The 21,879-nt window shown below is 36.9% G+C and overlaps 1 protein-coding gene across 4 annotated transcripts; it reads left to right on the top strand.

The window, feature by feature from the left end:
• The first annotated feature begins 36 nt into the window (after positions 1-36).
• LOC113175780 (uncharacterized) lies at positions 37-20,771 on the top strand. Of its 4 annotated transcripts, none has more exons than XM_077793064.1 (4): positions 37-471; positions 6,419-6,460; positions 8,190-8,278; positions 17,886-20,771. In XM_077793064.1, the coding sequence occupies exon 4, from the start codon at positions 18,540-18,542 to the stop codon at positions 19,416-19,418; it is 879 nt and encodes a 292-aa protein (XP_077649190.1). In that variant the 5' UTR covers positions 37-471; positions 6,419-6,460; positions 8,190-8,278; positions 17,886-18,539; the 3' UTR covers positions 19,419-20,771. The 4 variants fall into 4 exon arrangements, with proteins under 4 accessions (XP_077649190.1, XP_077649189.1, XP_077649191.1 ...); XM_077793063.1 differs by having other exon boundaries at positions 8,187-8,278; XM_077793065.1 differs by lacking the exon at positions 6,419-6,460.
• The last annotated feature ends 1,108 nt before the right edge of the window (positions 20,772-21,879 follow it).

Genomic DNA, 21,879 nt, shown 5'->3' with positions numbered 1-21,879 from the left:
TGTGGACTCTGGGAAACGTGGTTCAGCGCCAGACCAGCCATGGACAAGATGGAGTCTTCTCACTTCTGAGTCTTGGCTTGGCCCGTTTTGAGACTGCACTGTGGAGGCATTAAGGAGAGAGTTTCCACTCCAGACATCCCAGCAGGTTTGAGTTAATCTGAATCCAACAAAGGACCACTCACCTCAAGAACCCCAAATTCACAGGAGGACGCTGTCAAGGTTGTGTGGGGGGTGGGGACAGAAAGATAGAGAATCGACCAGCAATGCCTTAAGGGAAATGTAGTCCAAGGCCGGAAAAGCGGTAATACAAGGTAATCACACAGCCTGGGCCTGGTTCGCGCATACTCCGGGCGGAGTCGCGAAGACTTCTGGGAGTGCTCACTCTCTCTCGGAGTGCGCAGGCGCGGGCCACCGAGTGGACATTTTGGTCTTTGTCCGCGGGTCAGGACGGTCTGTTGGTCCACGTGGCGTGTAAGTAGGAGGTGGGATCTGGGCGTTTTGGGTCGGTCGGGCTGGGGAGGTTGAAGGGTAGGATTCCCAATCTTTAGGGCCGCGGCGCGGGATTGGGGAGTGGGTTTAAGAGCTTCTGGCCTACGCGTAAGCGGAGGTGGGGCCCTCTGAGGAGGGTTCGAGCGTGTGTGACCCTGAGTTTGACCGCAAAGTTTGTCCCGTTGTTTGGAATCGTTGAGTGAATGTGGAATTGGTGCGGAATTGTGTGTGATTGCGCCTGAGGAGTACATGTGGAGACCAGCATTGAGGTGTAACGTCTAAGCCGAACTTCCCGTGTCGAAAGTGCTGATGACGATAACGTTGCCATCTTCCTGGAACACCTATTTTACTTGAAGGTTTGGGGGGGTGTTAGTGAATAATTTAAAAACGATTTTTATATAAAACATTTATTTTCGATGAAAAGTACCCTGGCTTACTAAATATTTTAAAAACAATATTTCAAAATAATTTTTTGTCGTTGTGACGGGGTTCTGGCTTCAGATTTCCAAATCCCCTCATCTTTAAGGTATTTTAATGGGGCTGCTAGGCAAATTCCTAGACTATCATTTCACTTTGGGTAGAAGTGGGCAAAAAGCTCAGCAATAGGAAGTCAGAGGTTGTAGATAAAGTACAGTTATCCTCTTTGAAGAAAACTCAGTAGTTGAGATGCTCGTACGATGTATAAATTTTGTGCCATAATGAAGAAAAACAACTTCTGGCTGGTAATTATTATTATTACTTTTTGCGGTGCTGGTGATGAAACCCAGGGTCTGTTCACGCTAGGCTAGCGCTAGCGCTCTTAGGGGACTAGATCTCATCCCTTAAGATGTTTTTAATAGACTTTATCCGCAATCGTCTTTCGTGTAACTTTGTGTGATACGAGTTAATAATTTGGTACCAAATTAAGATTTCCAAATGAATAGAGATATAATTGAAGAAAATGACTATTTTACAATAGCAAAAAATTAAAACACTAAAAAATATAAGAAATGTTCAAATTATTAGAAAATAACTTCAAAATGCTACTAAGGGGAGTTACGTAAGATGTGAACAAAATAGAAATACTGCCTTACCTAAAGTAGTGTGGAGGCCTAGGGACTTAGCCCCGTGGAAGAGTGTATGCCTAGCATGTGCATTCAGTCCCCAGCACCACACAGTAAGTTTATTAATGTCCTGTAATACTAACGAAAGGATTGACAGGCTTGTTCAACTGCGTTAAGCTGATTTTATACTTCATTTGGAAAAACAGACAAGCAACAATAGGCCACTGAAAATCTGAAGGTGTGGGAGGTGGGATTCAGCCCTAGCACTTTAAACAGTTTCAAGGCTGGTTTTTTGGCTCAGTGGCAGAGCACTTGCCTGAATCCCTGGGTTCCAGCCCCAGGACTTCAAAAAAGGAAAAATAACACCAATTTTAAAAAAAAAGTGGCGGGGAGGAAGAAAGAAACATTCAGAAATTAAAATGGTATTGGCATGAGTACAGCCTATGAAGGACAGTTTGGCAATGTTTACAATAACTACTACCAGGAAGGAGATTATACAACAAAACATGCAGCTGTACAAAACAATGGGGAGGAAGCTTTCTCTATATTTACACTGAAATTACAAAATTAGTTAAGTGAAAAAGTATAGAATGTAGAGTGCTTTATTTGCAGTAAAAATACAGGGTATCTTTGAATTTCCATTTTTAAAAAAGAGCTGGGCGTGGTGTTAACATGGCTGTCATCCCAGTGATTTGGGATGTTGAGGCAGTAGGATTGCAAGTTCAAGGCCAGCCTCACCAATTTAGACTCAGCAATTTAGTGAGACCATCTCAAAAATAAAAAATAGAATGGATGGGATGGAGCTCAGTGGTAAAGCTCCCCTGGGTTCAATTCCCAATACCAAAAAAAAAAAAAAAAAAAAAAAACCTAAGAAGCTCTATTTGTGTTGTGTGTAGGGGTACTGTAATAAATAATGCGAAGGCAACAGTACCTCTTTGCTTCTTTTATAAAACTGTGTAATGTAGAATACATTCTAAGGGCTTTTTAAAGAAGGACATCAGAGAGCTGGGGTTGTGGCTCAGTGGTAGAGCACTTACCTGGCATGCATAAGGCACTGAGTTTGATCCCCAGCACCACATAAGAAAAACTAGAAAGGGTTGGGGTTGTGCAGATATAAGTGGTAGAATACTTGCCTCACAAGCGTGAGGCCCTGGGTTTGATCCTTAGCACCACATAAAAATAAATAAGCAAAATAAAGGTATTTTGTCCATCTACAACTAAAAAATTTTTATAAAAATAGAGATATTGTGTTCATCTACAACTAAAAAAATTTAAAAAGGACATCAGATTTCCTGTGTTAACTCCTCCCTCTGCCACTTTGTACCTCAGTGACTTTGGCAGGTACTTAGACCTTAGGATTCAGTTTCTTTTTTTAAATATTTACTTATTTTTTTTAATTTTTATTGATTTCTTACATACATGACAATAGTGGAAGACTCAGTTTCTTACCTGGTAATATAGAGACAGAAGAATCTGATTCACAGTGGTTTTGCAAGTCAAAAAGTTTATATATATATATATATATATATATATATATATATATATATATATAAATTCTAAGAATAGATTTAATTTAATAATAGTATTTACTGATTTTTTTTTTTGTGTGTGTGTGTGCGCACGCATATGTGGTTATGGGGGTTAAACTATGGTTTTGCCCATACAAGGCATGCACTCTGCCACTGAGTTACATTTCTAGCACTAGTGCTATTATTATTTGTTGTCTGCAGGAAAATATAGGAATTTTCTCAAAAATAGTGTAACCATTTGCACTGTTTATGGTAGAAATTTCTGAAAGAATGGGATATATAAATGCAATTTTCTAACTTCTGTATCTTAGAATTTTTACCTTTTTTGTTGTTGTTTTGGGGCATTTCCTCTTAGTTAGAATGAAAAAATGAGAATTGTGTTCAAGTGCTCATCTTTAGAAGTTCATCTACCTCCTTCATGAAACTTCTTTTATCACTAAGTGTTACCTTCATGTTTGTAATCCTGAATATCTGGTATTTTTAGAAAATTCTAATGGTGGTTCATTTTTGGCCATAATACACAGGAGCTGATCTTTTCTTTTCCCTCCCTCTCTTTCTTTCTTCTTCCTTTCCTTCTTCCTTTTTCTTTTCCCTTTTTCTTTCCCTTTCCTTTCCTTCCCCTCCATCCCTCCTTCCCTCCCTCCCTCCCTCCCTCCCTCCTTCCTTCCTTCCTTCCTTCCTTCCTTCCTTCCTTCCTTCCTTCCTTCCTCTCTTCCTCTCTTTCTCTCTTTCCCTTCTTCCCTCCCTCCCTCCCGTGATTGAACTCAGGGGGCACTCAACCACTGAGCCACTTCCCCAGCCCTATTTTGTTTTTAAAGACAGGGTCTTGCCGAGTTGCTAAGTGCCTCCTGCCATTGCTGAGTCTAGTGTTGAACTTTCAGTCCTCCTTCTCATTCTCCCAGACCGCTGGATGACAGGCATGCGCTGCACCCGGCTAGGAGTTGATCTTGAATACTTCATATAGCATTGTATCAGGAGAGGTGTACTATTGTGGCTGGTCCACCATTGTTGACTGTACTTTTCCCTTTATGATCAGATGTTTGTCTAGGGATTTACTTTGATAAATCATTTAACTGATGATTTTAGCAACAGTAAGTGATCCTTGGCTGAGTCAGTAATTTCTGTAGAGCTTGTAAAGTGATTTTACAGTATTTTTTTCTAGTCTTTATATTTATTTGATTGTTACCTCAAATTTTTCCTGGGTTTTTCTTTTTTAAGCAGTATTATTTGCAGAGCTGGATATTGAACCTAGGACCTCACACATTCTAGGTAGTGCTCTACCAGTGGCTATACCCGCCCTAAACATGATTTTAACCTATTATATCCTATCATTCTATATATAGGATACTTATATAAAAAAACTTCAATTGGGTAACAGTTATACCACCTATGGTCACTTTGAAATAAATGTTATGTTTTTAGATTTCTTTTGAGAAAAGAAGTAGATGAGTGATTTGAGCATTTCATATATGTATAGAAAATATGTTTTAAAAAAATTTAAGGTATTTAATGATGTGTATGGCATTTTTTGACTTTACAGTCCAGGATATATCTTTTACTGCCCTTTTTTTTGGTTGGGTTCTGGAGTGCTTTACTACTGAGATTTTTAGGCCTTTTTATCTTTATTTTTTACTTTGAGACAGTGTCTCACTAAATTGCTGAGTCTGTCCTTGAACTTGTGATCCTTCTGCCTCAGACCCAGACACTGGGATTATAGTGTATCTTTAAAAATAAACTCTAGGTTGTGATTTTCAAACTATTCTAGTGCACCTGATCAGTTTAAAAAAAAAAAATTTACAGAATTGAAATCTAGGGCTTAATGGGTTCAAATTGTATAGATTTAGTGTGTTCTAATAGCACCAGTGGTTTGTATGGGGGGGTGTTTTATGCTTGTGTCATCACAGTTGAAATCAGTGGCTGCTGCTTTAGTCTTATTTTGAATTGACATCATTTATCCTTGAAAACTTTAAGTAATTGAAATCTAGGTTTACTTTGTTTATATTGTATCCTGGACTGGAATTGACCACTTTCTCCAAGGAGTTCTAGAGAATGGCGTAAGAACCTTAAGAACCAAGGCAATGTTGTTTCAAGGTTGTTATTTGTTTGTTTTTGGTGCTGGAGATGGAAGCCAGGGCCTGCTTAGCAGTTGTTCTATCACTAAGTTGCATCCCCAGCCGCTCAAGGCCATTTTAAATCATGAGTCCATATTAATATTTCTAATTAAGCTTAAATGGCATAGTATTTTTTTCTGTTATCTTAGATCCTAATTGTATTTTGAAATTTAAAATTTGAAGCAGGTTATAAGTACCTACTACTGAAGAATGAAGAAAATGATTTCAAAATAACAGTATTCTGACAGTAGTAAACCATAAACATACTGAATCATTATGGCTTTTTTTTTTTTTTTTGGTCAGTGTATCTCTTAGAGATATATAGTTCAAAACTTCTTTGTTCTAAAGCCATTTGAAATCAATTCTTTCTCTGAGGAGTTATATTAATATACAGTTAACTTCATTTGTTTCAATTTGTTTTCAAGTTGAGACTGCTTTTTAAAAGAATTTGATTACTTAAAAAAATAATACATTTCTGTGATTCAGCAAAAATACATCTCACAGAAATATTCTGCTCTTCTAATCACATTCTTCTTTGTCTCATGTAAGTATAGTTTATTGACTTTTTTGTTGTTTGTTTCTTGTTTACCCTTCAAGTGGATTTTTTGTTGTTGTTGTTGTTTGGTCACATTTATTCCTCTCTCCGATTCCCCACTCTCTTTACATATAGGGTAGCATACCATCGTCACCTCTTTATACCTCACTTTTTCCACTTAAAAGTTCTGGGGCTAGGTTGTGGCTTGGTGGTAGAGTACTTGCCTGCACATGTGAGGCACTGGGTTCAATTCTCAGCACCAAATAAATAAATAAATAAATGTGTTGTGTCCATCTACAACTAAAAATAAAAAATAATTATACCCTGAAGATGTCCATCCCCCTTCCCAACCCCCTTAGTACTGGAGATTGAAGACGGGTACTCTACCACTGAGTTATATTCCTACCCCCTTTTTATTTTATTTTTTAATTTTGGGACAGGTGTCTCCCTAAGTTGCCCGGGATGGTCTCAAACTTGCAGTTCTCTTGCCTCAGCCTTCTCAGTAGCTGAAATTACTGGTGTGGGCCACCATCTGGGGCAAGATGTTCTTTCTTATTATCTCCTTCCCCTTCTTAACTATGGTGTGAGTAAGGTATCATAGTGTGGTTGTAACAGTTGATTCAGTTAATCCCCTGTTGAACATTTGGCTTTCTGATCTTTTCCTCTTACTAACAATGAAGTAATGAGTAATATGTGTCATTTTGTATTTAGGCAGGACTCTCTCTTGATTTCTTCAAGAGGAATTGCCCGGTGGTAAGTATTTATATCCCCACCAACAGTGTGCATTAGCGTCTTTCCCCCTGGAACCTCAGCGTCAGACTTTAGTGTTGAATATTTGATATTTTGCCAAAGACATAAATGAGATTTAATTTATATTGCTTTATTACAAGTGAGGTGTTGGGTATCTTTTCATAATTGTCTGTTCGTACCCTTTCCCCCAATTTTTTTAAAAAATATTTTTCTTTAGGTGTAAGTTGACACAATACCTTTATTTTATTTATTTACTTTTATGTGGTGCTGAGGATGGAACCCAGGGCCTTGCACATGGCTAGGCGAGTGCTCTACCACTGAGCCACAACCCCAGCCCCTCCCCAACTTTTTTAAGGAATGTCTTCTAGAAACTGTGTATACATAAAGTAGCCCTATGTGAAATAAGTTTGAAGGTTTTTCCACCTAAGTTTTTCATTTTGTGTTTTGATAAGTTTTTTTGTATATTTTTCATTTCTTCACAGAGATTTTCATTTTTAAACTGCAAAATCAGGAAGTTTTTGTAGATTTATCTGCCTTTTCATTACTAATCATAGTCATCTTTTCCCATTCTAAGTTTCACCTGTTTTCAGATTTTCTTTTTTATTCTTTTTCCTTTTCTTTCTTTTTTTAGTTGTAGTTGGACACAATGTCTGTATTTTATTTTTATATGGTGTGAACCCAGGGCCTCACACGTGCTAGGCAAGCGCTCTACCACTGAGCCACAATCCAAGCCCTGTTTTCAGATTCTTAATAGTGCTGTAGTTTATATGGATTTTATATATAATCCATCTAGAGTTTAAAAAACAAAAAGGGGGGCTGGGGATGTGGCTCAAGCGGTAGCGCGCTCGCCTGGCATGCGTGCGGCCTGGGTTCGATCCTCAGCACCACATACAGACAAAGATGTTGTGTCCGCCGAGAAGTAAAAAATAAATATTAAAAAATTCTCTCTCTCTCTCTCTCTCTCTCTCTCTCTCTCTCTCTCACACACACACACACTCTCTCTCTCTCACTCTCTCTCTCACTGTTTCTTTAAAAAAAAAAAAAACGGGGGGGCGGGCCTGGGGATGTGATACAGTGGTTAAGCACCCTGGGTTCAATCCCTGATACCAAGAAAGTAAAAGGAAAAAAATGTTTTTTGAACAAACGGATAAACATTTGTAGAACATTTCTGATACAGTATGAAGAAGTAAATATTAAAACTCCAGGAAAACTATTGACTTTTGATTCCTGAATACTATTAGAACAACTGCTTACACATTGTACTCATGTGGCTTAGTTTCAGTAGACAAAGATAATGAGTATTGAATTCATGCAGGAATAAGGGCCATAGTGAAAATCTATTCAGGAACCTGGGTTGGAATGTGGTGCTAGAAAACAATAGCAGTCAGTCATTCGAATAAATGAACAGTTTTCCTATGTGACTAAAATTCTGAAAGCTAATTCTTCCTTTCTGTATGTGTGGAGACTTCAAATGACTTAGTATGACTTTGAGATTAGGATTCAAAATGTTTATTTCCTATGCACATACTTGTGTTCTCTAGTCGACCAAGGCAAAAAGTCATTACTTTGTTCTGTTTCACAGGGCTGCTTCCCTGTGTATCTCTGCAAACTACATTTTCCTCATCCTTCAGAAGGCTATAGACCCTGAATCCCCAGGGCTTCTCCTGAGTTCTAGGATGGTGCTTTGGCCTCATCATTAACATTCTAATCCTGTGATTTCCTTTGAAAGCAGGTGATAAAGAAACCAAACTATATGATCCTCCACTGAAGCAAGAAGATCCACTGGATGGTGGGGAAAAAGTGGAAAAGAAGTCTTGTCAGGTGAGGGAATGACAGGCTGAAGTGCTTTTGAAGACATTTTCTTATTCTGTAGGTTCCTGAGGGATGTTTTCAGTCGTAAGTTTTTTTTGTTGTTGTTGGGGGGTGGGTACTGGGTTTTGAATTCAGGGGCACTCAACCACTGAGCCACATCCCTAGCTGTTTTTTTTTTTTTTTTTGTATTTTATTTAGAGACAGGGTCTCAGCTGAGTTGCTTAGTGCCTTCCTGTTGCTGAGGCTGGCTTTGAACTCATGATCCTCCTGCCTCAGGGCCACATCCCCTCTCTCTCGTCTTTGTTCTGTTGTCAACACTTAATACTTCTTCTTTTTTTTTTTTTAATATTTTTTATTTTTTAGTTCTCGGCAGACACAACATCTTTGTTGGTATGTGGTGCTGAGGATCGAACCCGGGCCGCACACATGCCAGACAAGCGCGCTACCGCTTGAGCCACATCCCCAGCCTTAATACTTCATTTTTACTGCCTCTGTTTTGGTTGTTTTCCTTCAGTGTCATATCCAGTTTCATAACTCTGTATGTGTGTCCTTTATAGGTCATATGTCTTTGCATATCATCTAGTGTTCATGTTCCTTTTTATTCCTTGTCTCATTCTTTCAGTTATTAAGTGCTTCAGAATTATATTTTATATCTGTAGTCTTACTTCATGTTGTCTTTTAAGCATCTCCCTTGTCATAGATCAGTACACTTCTCCACTTTTCTCTCTTCACTTCCATATACCTCTTTCATATGTTGCCAACTTAGAAATTATTGGTGCTTGTCTACTACTGTGTGTGTGTGTTTGTGCGTATGCGCGTGTGCATGTGGGTATCTGAGTATTTGCTTTGTGAAAATCCCCCTCCCATCTTTATTGATGAATACTTTCAGGGCCAGTAAAACTTTGATTAAATCATTTGGGCTTTTTTCTGTTGTCTTTTGACATAGGTGTAAACATTTTCGAAAGTCAAGGTACAAAGCAAAAAAAAAAAAAAAAACCCACAAAATTCCCTCTTGCTTCTCTCTTAGTCCTCCTGTGGTGTTTCTTTTCAAAGAGACACACATATTCCTCTTTGAGGGAGTCTGAAAACCCAGCATATGTTATATATCTCTGCCACAAACATACACATAAACTCTCATTTTTCCTTTTCATATAAGTGGTGTTACATATTTTATTGTGTGCAGTATTTTTTTCCTTAGAATTCTTCATCAAGGGGCTGGGGATGTGGCTCAAGCGGTAGCGTGCTCGCCTGGCATGCGTGCGGCCCGGGTTCGATCCTCAGCACCACATACCAACAAAGAGTTGTGTCCGCCGAAAACTAAAAAATAAATATTAAAAATTCTCTCTCTCTCTCTCTCTCTCCTCTCTCACTCTCTTTAAAAAAAAAAAAAAAGAATTCTTCATCAATACATAATGTATTTAACCTGTCTCTTATTAATGGCTGTGTAGGCTATTTTCAGACTTATGCTATTGAAGATACCAGAATGCATGCTTATTTATATTGATTTACAGAGATATGCAGACAAAACTGCATCTCTTTTACTAAAGAGTAAGTAAAAAATGTAAGTAAAATGTAGTAAAAGTAAAAATTTAGTAAAAGTTAGGTTTGATTGAAATATGCACATTGTTCTCAAGAGAAGTAACCAATGTATATTTCTACCAACATGATAAATTTATGTATTTAACAAGTATTGATTAATAGGTATTAGTTACTAATAGGTATGAGGTACTAAGAAAATGTCAATGATCAAAGTAGTCTGTTTATTATTTTGGAATCACCCCTCTTGGAATGCTGTTACTTCTATTTGATTGGTGCTTTGGTACCTGTGATGTTGCTTATCACAGTTGTCTCATTTTTTCCTTTTTTTTTAATATTTATTTTTTAGTTATAGTTGGACAGAATACCTTTTTTTTTTTGTGGTGCTGAGGATCGAACCCAGGGCTTTGCACATGTAGGCGAACGCTCTACCGCTGAGTCACAACCCCAGCCCCTACTTTTGTCTTTCTTTATCATAAATCATCCTCTTATGGAGGTGGCTTCCAGAATCCTGGCTTGTTCCTTTCTTCCGACCCTTTACAAATTATTTTTGGATACTTACAGCTTTTTGTCTTGCCTGCCATCATCTTACCTGTTAATTGGATAGACAAGTATCAGATTTTATTCTCATAGTATCAGTGAAATCCTTAATTTTTGTTTACCATGATTTCAGATACCCATAGTGTTCTGAAAATGTTAATGAAAAATTCCAGAAATAAGCAGTTCTTAAGACAATTGCCATTCTAAGTAATTGGGTGAAGTCTCACGTTGTCCTGGAATGTGAATCTCTGTTTATTCAGTGTGTCCATGCTGTATACACAGTTCAGCCTGTGACAGTAGAGAATGAGAGGGAGAGTTTATATTTATATAACTTTGAATATAGTATATTGTTATAATTTTTTTATTTTTGTTGTTACTCTCACTGTGAATAATTTTGTAAATTAAAGGAAAAACACAACATATTATAGATTTTGGTTCTATTCGTGGCTTCAAGCATGCACTGGAAGTCTGGAAATGTATTCCTTGAGGATAAGGGAAGATTAATACTCTACCCAAATTAGAAATTTTATTCCATTATTTTCAGATCCAGAGATCATCTCAGACCAGTTTCATATTATGTCTGGATTATTTCTTATGATCATTGAGGCCTTTAAAAAGGTATACTTCACTGTACTCAAGAGAACATAGACCATATGATTATGAATATGAACATTTCTTTCTCTGTAAAATTCTTTGAATCTTGACCTTTGATTATGAAATTTTCTACTTATGCAGGTACTGCTTATCATTTAAACTTTTTTGTGGCGCACACTGTAATCCCAGCAGCTCAAGAAGGCTGAGACAGGAGGATTGTGAGTTCAAAGCCAGCCTCAGCAATGGTGAGGCGCTAAGCAACTCAATGAGACCCTGTCTGTAAATAAAATACAAAATAGGGCTGGGGATGTCAGTGGTGGAATGCCCCTGAATTAAATCCCCAGTTACACCCTCCCCCCAAATAAAATTTTTTTTTTTAATTTTTTAATATTTATTTTTTAGTTTTCGGTGGACACAACATCTTTATTTTTTTATTTTTATGTGGTGCTGAGGATTGAACCCAGCGCCCCGCACATGCCAGGCAAGCGTGCTACCGCTTGAGCCACATCCCCAGCCCCCCAAATAAAAATTTAAACTTTAAAAAAATATGCTTTTAGTTACAAATGGACATGGTACCTTTATTTTATTCATTTATTTTTAAGTGGTGTTGAGGATCACATGTGCTGGCCAGCGCTGTACCATCCCTAAACTTGAATTAAGTTGTCATTAAAATGTTCCTACTAATTTCATCTTTTTTTGATCAGCCCATTGATTGTCCATCCTATTTGGTGTTTTCTAGAGAAATTTAAAAGTCTTCAGTAAATTTTATTTATATTTGGATATCTAAACTGTTGAAGAGAATGCTTGTGTTTTATTTTTCCTGTTGGCAGTTTTGAGTACACATGTGGTGCTCTTAATCTATGAATTATTGTTGTGGAAGAGTGCTTCTTAATTAATTATTATTTTTTTAAATGGACAGTTTTAATTTAAGAGTATTGCAGTAATCTTATATACCCACCATGCATTGAATAATTAATGTTTTGTTGTTTTTTATGTGTGTCTATATCTGTTTTGTGTACCAAAATGTCCTGACACTTCACTCCTAAAAAATTAACTATATCTTTTCTAAAAATAATGAAATCTCCCATATAACCAAAATACCATTGCCACACCTTAAAAGACTAACCATAATGCTCTGATATTATAGATTATCTAGTTCAAGTTTCTCAGTTGTCTCCAAAATATCTTTTATAGGTTTTTGGGTTTTTTGTTTTTTTTTTAATTTCAGGGTTAGTTAAGAGATTTGGTTGTTGCCTTTTTAAATGGTTACCCCTCACCATCATTTTCCCCTGATATTAGTATTTTTAAAATGTATACTGTCAGATGTGCCAAAAGAAAAAGAGCAAAGCCATTGATACTATCTAGCCTTTAAAATTATAGTTAGGATGTTAAAGGACTTTGCAATATATAAATTTGTATTTAAAAAAAATTTCGTCTGCTGGGGATGTATGTATGTGGTGGAGTACTTGCCTGATATGGTCAAGGTCCTGGCTTGATTCTTTTTATTTATTTATTTATTTGTTGCCGCAGTCCGGCTGGGCAAAATAACTGGGAAGTGACAAGCAACTTGAAGGTTGAAGCGGGAACTGCTTTATTACGGAACAACAGCGGTATATATACCTAACTGATTACACACAGTTTGACTCAGTTAGCATCATCTAGATACAGCAGTCAGCCAATAAGGAATCCCCACCATCTTAATGGCTTTGTGGCGTTGCCTCACAAACCACTCCTCCTGGCAAACTGCCAGACGCCATCTTGACTTGTTTTGTGGTCCCCAACAATTTGTTAGGTATAGTTGGACACAATGCCTTTATTTATTTATTTTTATGTGGTGCTGAGGATCGAACCCAGGGCCTTGCACATGCTAGATGAGCACTCTACCACTGAGCTACATCCCAGCCCCCTGGCTTGATTCTTAGCGCTGGGGTGGGGGTAAGGTGGAGTGGGGGTGGGCAGGGCAGTATGTATGTATTTTAGAAAAGTGAATATGATTGTTATTAGTAGTTGAGAGAAAGGATTTTAAAAGATAAAATTAGGTCATTTAAGAGTAATGTTCTTGGAATTCCTTCCAGGAGGATTCTACAAAGGTTAAAAGATAGGAGAGATTAGGCTAAGAAGGATATGAAGAACGAGATATGGAAAATTGTGACTTACTATTTATATATTTACCACTCTTGATCTTCTTTAGGGCCTATGAAAGCTGAGAATTTATTTCTTCTGGCTGTCCATATCTTGAGGCTTGGGATATAGCTCAGTTGGTAGAGAGCTTGCCTCACATACATAAGGCCCTGGTTCAATCTCCAGCACTAAAGTAAATAATCAGTCAATCAATAAATCTCTTTCAGGTCTTGAGGGACTTTTTGCTTTCTCAGATATAACCTTACATAAGATTGAAACTCGACTCCTTCCTTAACTGTTTTCCATAGCATTTAGTAACTTGTTAGCAAATCATTTCTTTTCCACTGGAACGTAAACTTGAGGGCAGAAGGTTTTTCAGTTTTAATCAGTATAGTTTCTCTAGAGCCTATACTTGTGCCATGCACATAGTAAGGATACAAAAAGCTATCTGATTCTACAGTGTTTTCATCACCACAAAAATGCTATATCCATTAGCAATCACTTATATTTTTTAAAAATTGAGTACCTCTAAAATATTTGGTTTATATGGTGATATTTATCTTAAAAAAATACAATTGAGGGGCTCAGTGGTAGAGCACTTGCTTAGGACATGTGAGGCAGTAAGTTCAATCCTCAGCACCACATAAATATAAGTAAATAAAGGCATTATGTCCACCTACAACTAAAAAGTATAAAAAAATACAATTGAGATACTTTACTTTAAAAAAATTTAATTTACTTTAAAAAAAATGGGCTGGAGTTGTGGCTCAGTGGTAGAGTGCTTGCCTAGCACTCATGAGGCACGGGGTTCAATTCCCAGCATCACATTAAAAACAATGAACAAATAAAATAAACGTATTGTGTACACCTACAATTAAAAAAATATTTTAAAAAAATAAAATGATTATAGGTAAACTAAACATTTCCTAATTAAAACAGTAATTTTCCGGGCTGGGGTTGTAGCTCAGTGGTAAGAGCGCTTGCCTTGCATGTGTGAGTCGCTGAGTTCGGTTCTCAGCACAACATTAACAAACAAATAAATAAATAGTAATTTTCCAAAACAAAAAAATGTAGTAAGAAAAGGGAATTGTTTTACATATTTGTAAATATCTTTGTCTGGTTTAATACAAGATGGTGGATTCTCCATATTAACTGTTGTGAAATGTTCTGATAGAAATATGCCCACAAAATCAGGCTTTACATAGCCCTCATTTTTCTATATAGTTAGAAAGGGGAGAAGTATTTTAATAGCCTTTTCAAGTAGTGATGAATATTCTTTGGTACTATAACCATGCTTGACAAGGGTTTTTTTTTGTTTTGTTTTGTTTTTTCCTTTTCTGAGATTGTCGTCGGCCAATGTAGGATTTGAAACTATATAAAAAAAATTTATTTTGTACTATTGTATAAAATCCAGTTTTGAATAAATTTATAGGCATAAGATGCTCTGGTGTGCTTTTGCACAGTATGGTGACTATAATATATTTTATATTTCAGAAAGCTTTAAGAAAGGATTTTGAGTTTTCATCCTAAAGAAATTAAAATTTGGACTGGGGACATAGCTCAGTCGATAGAGTGTTTGCCTGGCCTGCACAAGGCCATGGGTTCAATCCCCAGCACCGTTAAAAAAAAGAAAGAAGAAAAGTTTGAGGAGATTTTTTTTGTTCTTTGAATAGTTCTTCTAAACAGTTTTTTCATTTTTTTTTTTTGAGACGATTTTTACTAAGATATTATCTCCTTGGTTACCCTCTGAATTTGACCTTAAAGCTTTTACTACTTGCTACTTGTGATGATGTTTGACAAACAAGGTACCTATACCTACCTAACCATGGCTGAAAGTGTTAGAGGGAGGTCATGCAATTCTTTTGGAGTAAGGAGACCCTGTTCTTGGTAAATGGTAACACAGTCTCTACCTAGTCTACCTCATCCTTGTTTCTCCCTTTCTTAATTTCTTTCTTTCTTTCTTTCTTTCTTTCTTTCTTTCTTTCTTTCTTTCTTTCTTTCTTTTTTTTTGGTACTGGGTATTAAACCCAGGGTACTAACCACTGAGCAACATCTTCAGTCCTTTTTTTATGTTTTATTTAGAGACAGGGTCTCACTGGGTTGTTAAGTGCCTCACTGTTGCTGAGGCTGGCTTTGAACTCAAAATCCTTCTGCCTCAGCCTCCCAAGCTGCTGGAATTACAGGCATGAGCCACTGCACATGGCTATTTAATTATTTTTATGTGGTGCTGAGGATCAAACCAAGTGCCTCACACTTGTTAGGCAAGCAGTCGACAACTGAGCTACAACCGCAGCCCCACAAGGGAACTTTTTCTTAATGCTTATTTCTCACAAAACCTTGTTATTGTTTCATTAGTGAAATATCTTCCTATAACTCTCCGTGATTGGTATTTGTGTTTCGTTGTTGTGTCTTGCTTGTATTTCCTCCAAGCTGTTTTTTTCTTTTCTTTTTTTATGTTTTCTTATGTTTTGGCAGGGTTATTCAAATGTGTGTGAAATACTTATGGCAGTCATATTTACCAGTGATTCACTAAAAGGGTATCATAAGTGCTTTTGTTTCTGGGTTAGTTTAATGTTTATCATGGGCCTTTTGGTTTCTTCAGAGAAAGATCCTCTAATATCTTGCTCATAGGTATGTATGCATACCTTAGTGCCAACATTGTTTTGACTTCCGCTGCTGAATGTCAAATCTATATGTAATGTGGTGCTGAAAGTCTTGCCATATTACATATAGGTTTAACCCTAGTGGTTTCAACATAGTGGCTCTGCACGTTATCTCATTAAGGCTTGATAGTAGGATGTTTGCCTAGCATGCGCAAGGCCGTGGAGTTCAACCCCAGTACCAGGGGTAAAAAAGAGTATTGATTTACTGGGTGCCCTTGAGGATGCAGCTTATTTGATTAAATTTCTACAAAGAATTAGTCAACTTGATATGAAGAGGTTAGTCCTTGTCTGTTTTGACTGGATGACTACAAGTCCAAATGTCATACTATCCACCCCCCACCCCCGTGGTAGTACAGGAATTTAAATTCAAGGATGTACTACCATTAAGCTATATATCTTCAGTCCTTTTATTTATTATTTTCAGACAGGTTTCACTAAGTTGTTGAGGGTCTTCCTAAGTTGCCAAGGCTGGTCTTGAAATTGTGCCTCAATTTTCTCTCTCCTAAGCCTCCCAAATTGCTGGCAATCATACTTTCTTTTATTTGGCTACTATCCTTTATTCCTTTTTATGAGATATTTGTGTCTCTTCATTTCCTGATTTGCTGGGTTTCTGTTCTCATGACTAAAAGGCTCAGGAGTCACTCCAGTTAAACTGGGCTAATTGGGCTGCATGAAATAACCACACAAGAGACACAAATATCTTTTTCTTTGGGGTCGCTGTGATGGCTCCTCTGACCTTAAGGGTCCGTAGAAAGAGCGAGAGTACACGCTGACCCCTTTTATTGAGAAGAAGCTATTCAAATGAGTCAAGGGGTCAGTTTTCAGGGGGCTGAGTCTATCTTCATTATGTCCACTGTCAGTAGGTTGACTGATACCTGGGTAGGCTAAGGGCACAGTAAGAAGGGGACACACACGAGGCACTTCCATGGAAGATTCTACCCTAAACAGGGCAAGGGGTTATATTACAAAGGAACAGGTGAGCATAGCTTCACCCATGGGGCTGTAGCAAGACACATGAGACACTGACACTTGAACCCAAGAAGGGTGGGGAAAGCTCTGCCACATTTCTGGGACTGAGCGCCTCAGCACCCAGCTGGGGGGTATGTCCCAGTCACATGTAAGGTTGGTCTCCCACACTGAGTTTCTTTGATATTTTGTAATAAAAATCAGCTTTTGATTAACATTGTCATCCTCTTATACAGGATCTTTATATTATATGAGCTTCCTCAAGTAACATTTTTTTTTTTTTTTTTGTGGTGCTGGGGATTGAACTCAGGCCCTTGTGTACATCAGGCAAGCTCTCTACCAGCCAAGTTATATCCCCAGTCCCCCACAGATGACATTTTGTTGTGCGTTGAAAAATCTTTCATTGTTGAAAAATTATGGCTGTTGTGTCCTATGTCTCCTACATATACTTTTTCTTACGAGTTTGTACCATTGTTCCTTGTTATTTTTCTTTTTAATACAATTGTTTTTAGTTGTAGTTGGACACAATACCTTTATTCTTTATATTTATTTTTATATGGTGCTAAGGATCGAACCCAGTACCTCAAACGTGTGAGGCAAGTGCTCTGCCGATTAGCCACAACCCCATCGCCATGTTCCTTGTTATTTTAATCTGGTTTTGGTAGGGACCAGTTGTGTGATCTTTTCCCTTTCTTAAACATCTCATTTAAGTCTTATGGTATGTGGACTGAGCTAGTCAAGTAACCACAACTTTCTCATTTTTATATGGTCATCTTTTTATCTGTTTGGCAGTTCCTCATTGTTAGGCTTTTTGCTGAATTTGGGAATGGCAGTGTTTTTTCAAGAGTGGTCTAAGCTTTGTGAACCCACAAGTTTGGCTTTTACTCACATGCCCCCTCTAATGGTTCTCTTCTGAAAATTTAATTAGAGACGTTGTTCATATGGATTTCTTCCTTCTGGGAGATGGCCTACCAGCAAAAAGCACAATTTAATATTTTATTGCTGGTAATGGGAACGTTCACAAATAATAGTGATGGTAACGTAAAGGTAATATTTATGAATGCTCACCATGCACCACCTATGATTTTATATATTATTTTTAATATATTTATTTATATATTTATTTTATATATTATTTTTATAGCATTTTATATATTATTAACTCCTCTAAATTATCATTCTTTACTCCATTTTAGAAAAAGCCTGAGAAGATGATGAACAGATAGAGAAGCAACAAGACTTGGGAGGCAAGTTGTGTTCATCAAACTACAGACTGAGGAAAAAAGGATGTGGATATAAGAAAATTGGAAAAATCCTTTGTTTGCTCAACCTCATTTCTTTAAGGAAACATTTTTGAAGTTTTAGGTTGAAACCGTTTAGACTTAACTATGAGGGAAGGTATGTAGTTGAGTCTCCAATTTTACTAGCTGGATGTTCTCTACCACTGCTTATTTCTTATGGTAATATCCCCCTATAAGTGTAAAGCAGTGTGAAATGCCTTCAGTATAAACAGTGTGATATAGTATCTGATAGCAGAGCATTCATACTGGAGGAAAACCTTATGAGTTTACTGAATGTGGGAAAACTTTTACCCACATATCACATTTCTTTGAACATAGAAGTCATGCTGAAGGGAAACCTTGTGCTTCTAAAGAGTATTGAAAAGCCTTTAGCTAGATGATAAAGTTTTCTCACAAATCTTATCCATTCTTCTGCATTTGAGAGGTCATACAGAGAAGCCTTCTAAATGTAAGAAATGTGGAAATATCTTCAGTCAAAAGTAAATCCTCGTGTATCAAGAAATTCATACTGGAGAGAAACCTTGTGAATGTGGGAAAGCTTCCATTCAGATGTCACACCTCAGTCAGCAGAGAATTTATAGTGGGGAAAGCCCCTTTGCCTGTAAGGTATGTGGGAAAGTCTTCAGCCACAAATCCAATCTTACTGAGCATGAGCTTTTTCATAATAGAGAGAAACCTTTTGAATGTAATGAATGTGGGAAGGCCTTTAGCCAAAAGCAGTATGTCATTAAACATCAGAATACTCATACTGGAGAGAAGCTTTTTGAGTGTAATGATTGTGGAAAATCCTTCAGCCAGAAAGAAAACCTCCTTACCCATCAGAAAATCCACACTGGAGAGAAACCTTTTGAGTGCAAAGATTGTGGGAAAGCTTTCATTCAGAAGTCCAACCTTATCAGACACCAGAGAACTCACACAGGAGAGAAGCCCTTTATATGTAAGGAGTGTGGGAAAACCTTTAGTGGGAAATCAAATCTTACTGAGCATGAGAAAATTCATATTGGAGAGAAACCCTTTAAATGTAATGAGTGTGGAACAGCTTTTGGCCAGAAGAAGTACCTCATAAAGCATCAAAACATTCACACTGGAGAGAAACCCTATGAATGTAATGAATGTGGAAAAGCCTTCTCTCAACGAACATCACTTATTGTGCATGTGAGAATTCATTCAGGTGATAAACCTTATGAATGCAATGTATGTGGAAAAGCCTTCTCTCAGAGTTCATCTCTCACTGTACATGTAAGAAGCCATACAGGTGAGAAACCTTACGGATGTAATGAATGTGGAAAAGCTTTCTCTCAATTCTCAACCCTAGCTCTGCATTTGAGAATACATACAGGTAAGAAACCTTACCAATGCAGTGAATGTGGGAAAGCTTTCAGCCAGAAATCACACCATATTAGACATCAGAAAATTCATACTCATTAAAAATCCTATGAATATCTTCAAGATGGGAATGCATCAAAAATTTATATATCATAAAGTCATTCTGAGGCAGTGTATCACAAATGAAGGGAACAACTTTGAGGACACTGAAAATTCATATTGAAGAGGAAGACATTTGTATGATAAACAGACTGCCAATAAAAAAATACTCCACAGTCAATGGTAAAGGTAAAGCTAAAACAATAGACATTTCCATTAAAATTGAAACAGAAAACAGGCCTGTTACTCCATCAATATAGATGTGAAGTTCTTCACAATTGTGTAATAAGTTGTGTTAGGAAGAGACAACAGATGGTATGATCATCTATAAGTAATAAAACTCTGGTATTGCTTTAGCAGAGGGAAAGAGATTCCAGAAAGAGACCTATGCATTTAGTAGAATTTGCAATATTAAAGAAATCCATCAGATGAGAAAATATGGGACTATTTTAAAAAATTATTTGGAGGTAATTTGTTCTCTGAAGAGGAAAGAAAACAGACCATGAACACAAAAGCAAAATTCATGGGAATTGAAGGCTGAAAGATACAAAAGCCATGCACTAAAGTGGCTGTGACCTTTGGAGTAGGGAAACTTTCCTTCTTCTTAACAAATTTAAAAATATTTAGCAGTTTTACTTGTGAGTGTATATGCTCAGGAGATACCAGGAAATCTACTGTGGCTTGATTTGTAGCCAAATATTGGAAACAACTTAATTGTTCATCAGGAACAAAAAGAAGTTCTTATGATGTGACACTATACATCTGCAAAATGCAACTATGAGATCCACATGTTATTAACAGAAGGATCTAAAAAAAATTGCATTGAGGGGGAAAAAGAAGTTGCAGGATGATACATATAGTGACACTGTAAATTTGAATAAAAACTTACATGAAATTTAGTACTTTATATTGGTAATGAATACATATGTGTATGTTAACATTTTTGAAATGGAAAAATACAGGCCAAACTTGATAGTGGTAGCCTGTGAAGAGTGAGAGGGGTAGGGAATAAGTATGGGAGGTAGGGTGGGGAGGGGGCTTCAGCTTTTTATATAAAACATCCATTTCTCTTGAAGACTGCAAGTAAATATATGAAGATACTGGCTAATTCTGGATTGTGGTATATGGATATCTTGTCTTATTTTTTGTACTTTTCTGTATTTTTTAAATTTCTCAAAGTTAATAAGAATGGGAGTGAGGATGGGAACTCTGTACCTGTAGAAGTTATGTTATAATGGACTAATTCCCAATCAAATACTAAACTTTTTATAGAAAATATTTCTAAAATTTTATCAACAATGAGTGGATGGACTTGCTCTCTATGTAATATGAAATTATCTATTTTATTAAAATTAAAATGACAGCATACTACAAATCTGTTTATTTTAATGTGTTATACTGTATAATGTCTCATTTTTCTAACATTTTGCAGCATACCACTTGAGATCAGGAAGATTTAAGAATTTATTAAATAAGGATACATGGATAGGTTGTATATAATTTTTCTTTTTCAGATAGATTAATTTTGGAGTGTCAGTTTTCCTGTCCTTTAAATTACTTTGGGGATCATGCATTAAAAGTTTTTGATCATTTTCATTTTTTAAATGAAAACCATTCAACTTCTGAATTTACACATCTTCCGGTTTTAGATGCCAACATTTTAGTCTTAACCTGCAGACTGTTTTCATTCTTCCCACTTCATTGACAGACACATCTTTTTGTTTCTTTTCATATGTGGGGAGAAGATGGGTTGGGGTAAGAAACTTAGCCCACTCAGACCATGGACAGAATTCTGTTACCTAAATTGTCCTGAAGATTTTTTTTTTTTAAAGTTGCATCCTTCCTCAACAGTGTAACTTGATATAGAATGTTACCAATTTTTCTTTTCTTTTTTTCAGTGAATGTCAACAAAGAGCCATTTGAAATTGACTTTAACCTTGGAAAGTCAAAATTCAGTTAATGTGACTGCATTAATGTGTATCTTATTAGTCTATTTTGGGGAATGATCATGAATTGCATAAGTAGGTAATTCTTGTCCTTTGTAATACAAAGTTTCATGCGCTTTTTCTCTGCTTTCCCTATATATGTATTCTACATTTTTAAGGTGTTCTTTTTTCAGATTTAAGAAAGAAGCTATTTTATGAGAAACTTGTTTCTGGAATTTGGTAGCTAACCACTGATAATGGCATAGACAATGATTTAGTCATGTAAAGCAATGATGATACGATGTCCTGTTTGGCACAAGAGTCCTCTCCTGACCAGGATTTTTTTGGGGGGGGGCGGGTACCATGGATTAAATTCAGGAGTACTCGACCACTGAGCCACATCCCCAGCCCTATTTGGTATCTTATTTAGAGACAGGGTCTCACTGAGTTGCTTAGCACCTCGCTGAGGCTGGGTTTTAACTTGCAATTCTCCTGTTTCAGCCTCTGGAGCCACTAGGATTACAGGGATGAGCCACCAG

Source organism: Urocitellus parryii, chromosome 15 (genome assembly GCF_045843805.1).
Source record: "Urocitellus parryii isolate mUroPar1 chromosome 15, mUroPar1.hap1, whole genome shotgun sequence".
NCBI lineage: Eukaryota > Metazoa > Chordata > Mammalia > Rodentia > Sciuridae > Urocitellus > Urocitellus parryii.
The sequence above is the reverse complement of the archived record's forward strand: the minus strand, read 5'-3'. Positions and strand labels throughout refer to the sequence as shown.

Bases quoted from the DNA above. Each gene is read 5' to 3' on its own strand.
- LOC113175780 (XM_077793065.1), top strand. From the start codon at position 18,540: ATGTCACACCTCAGTCAGCAGAGAATTTATAGTGGGGAAAGCCCCTTT.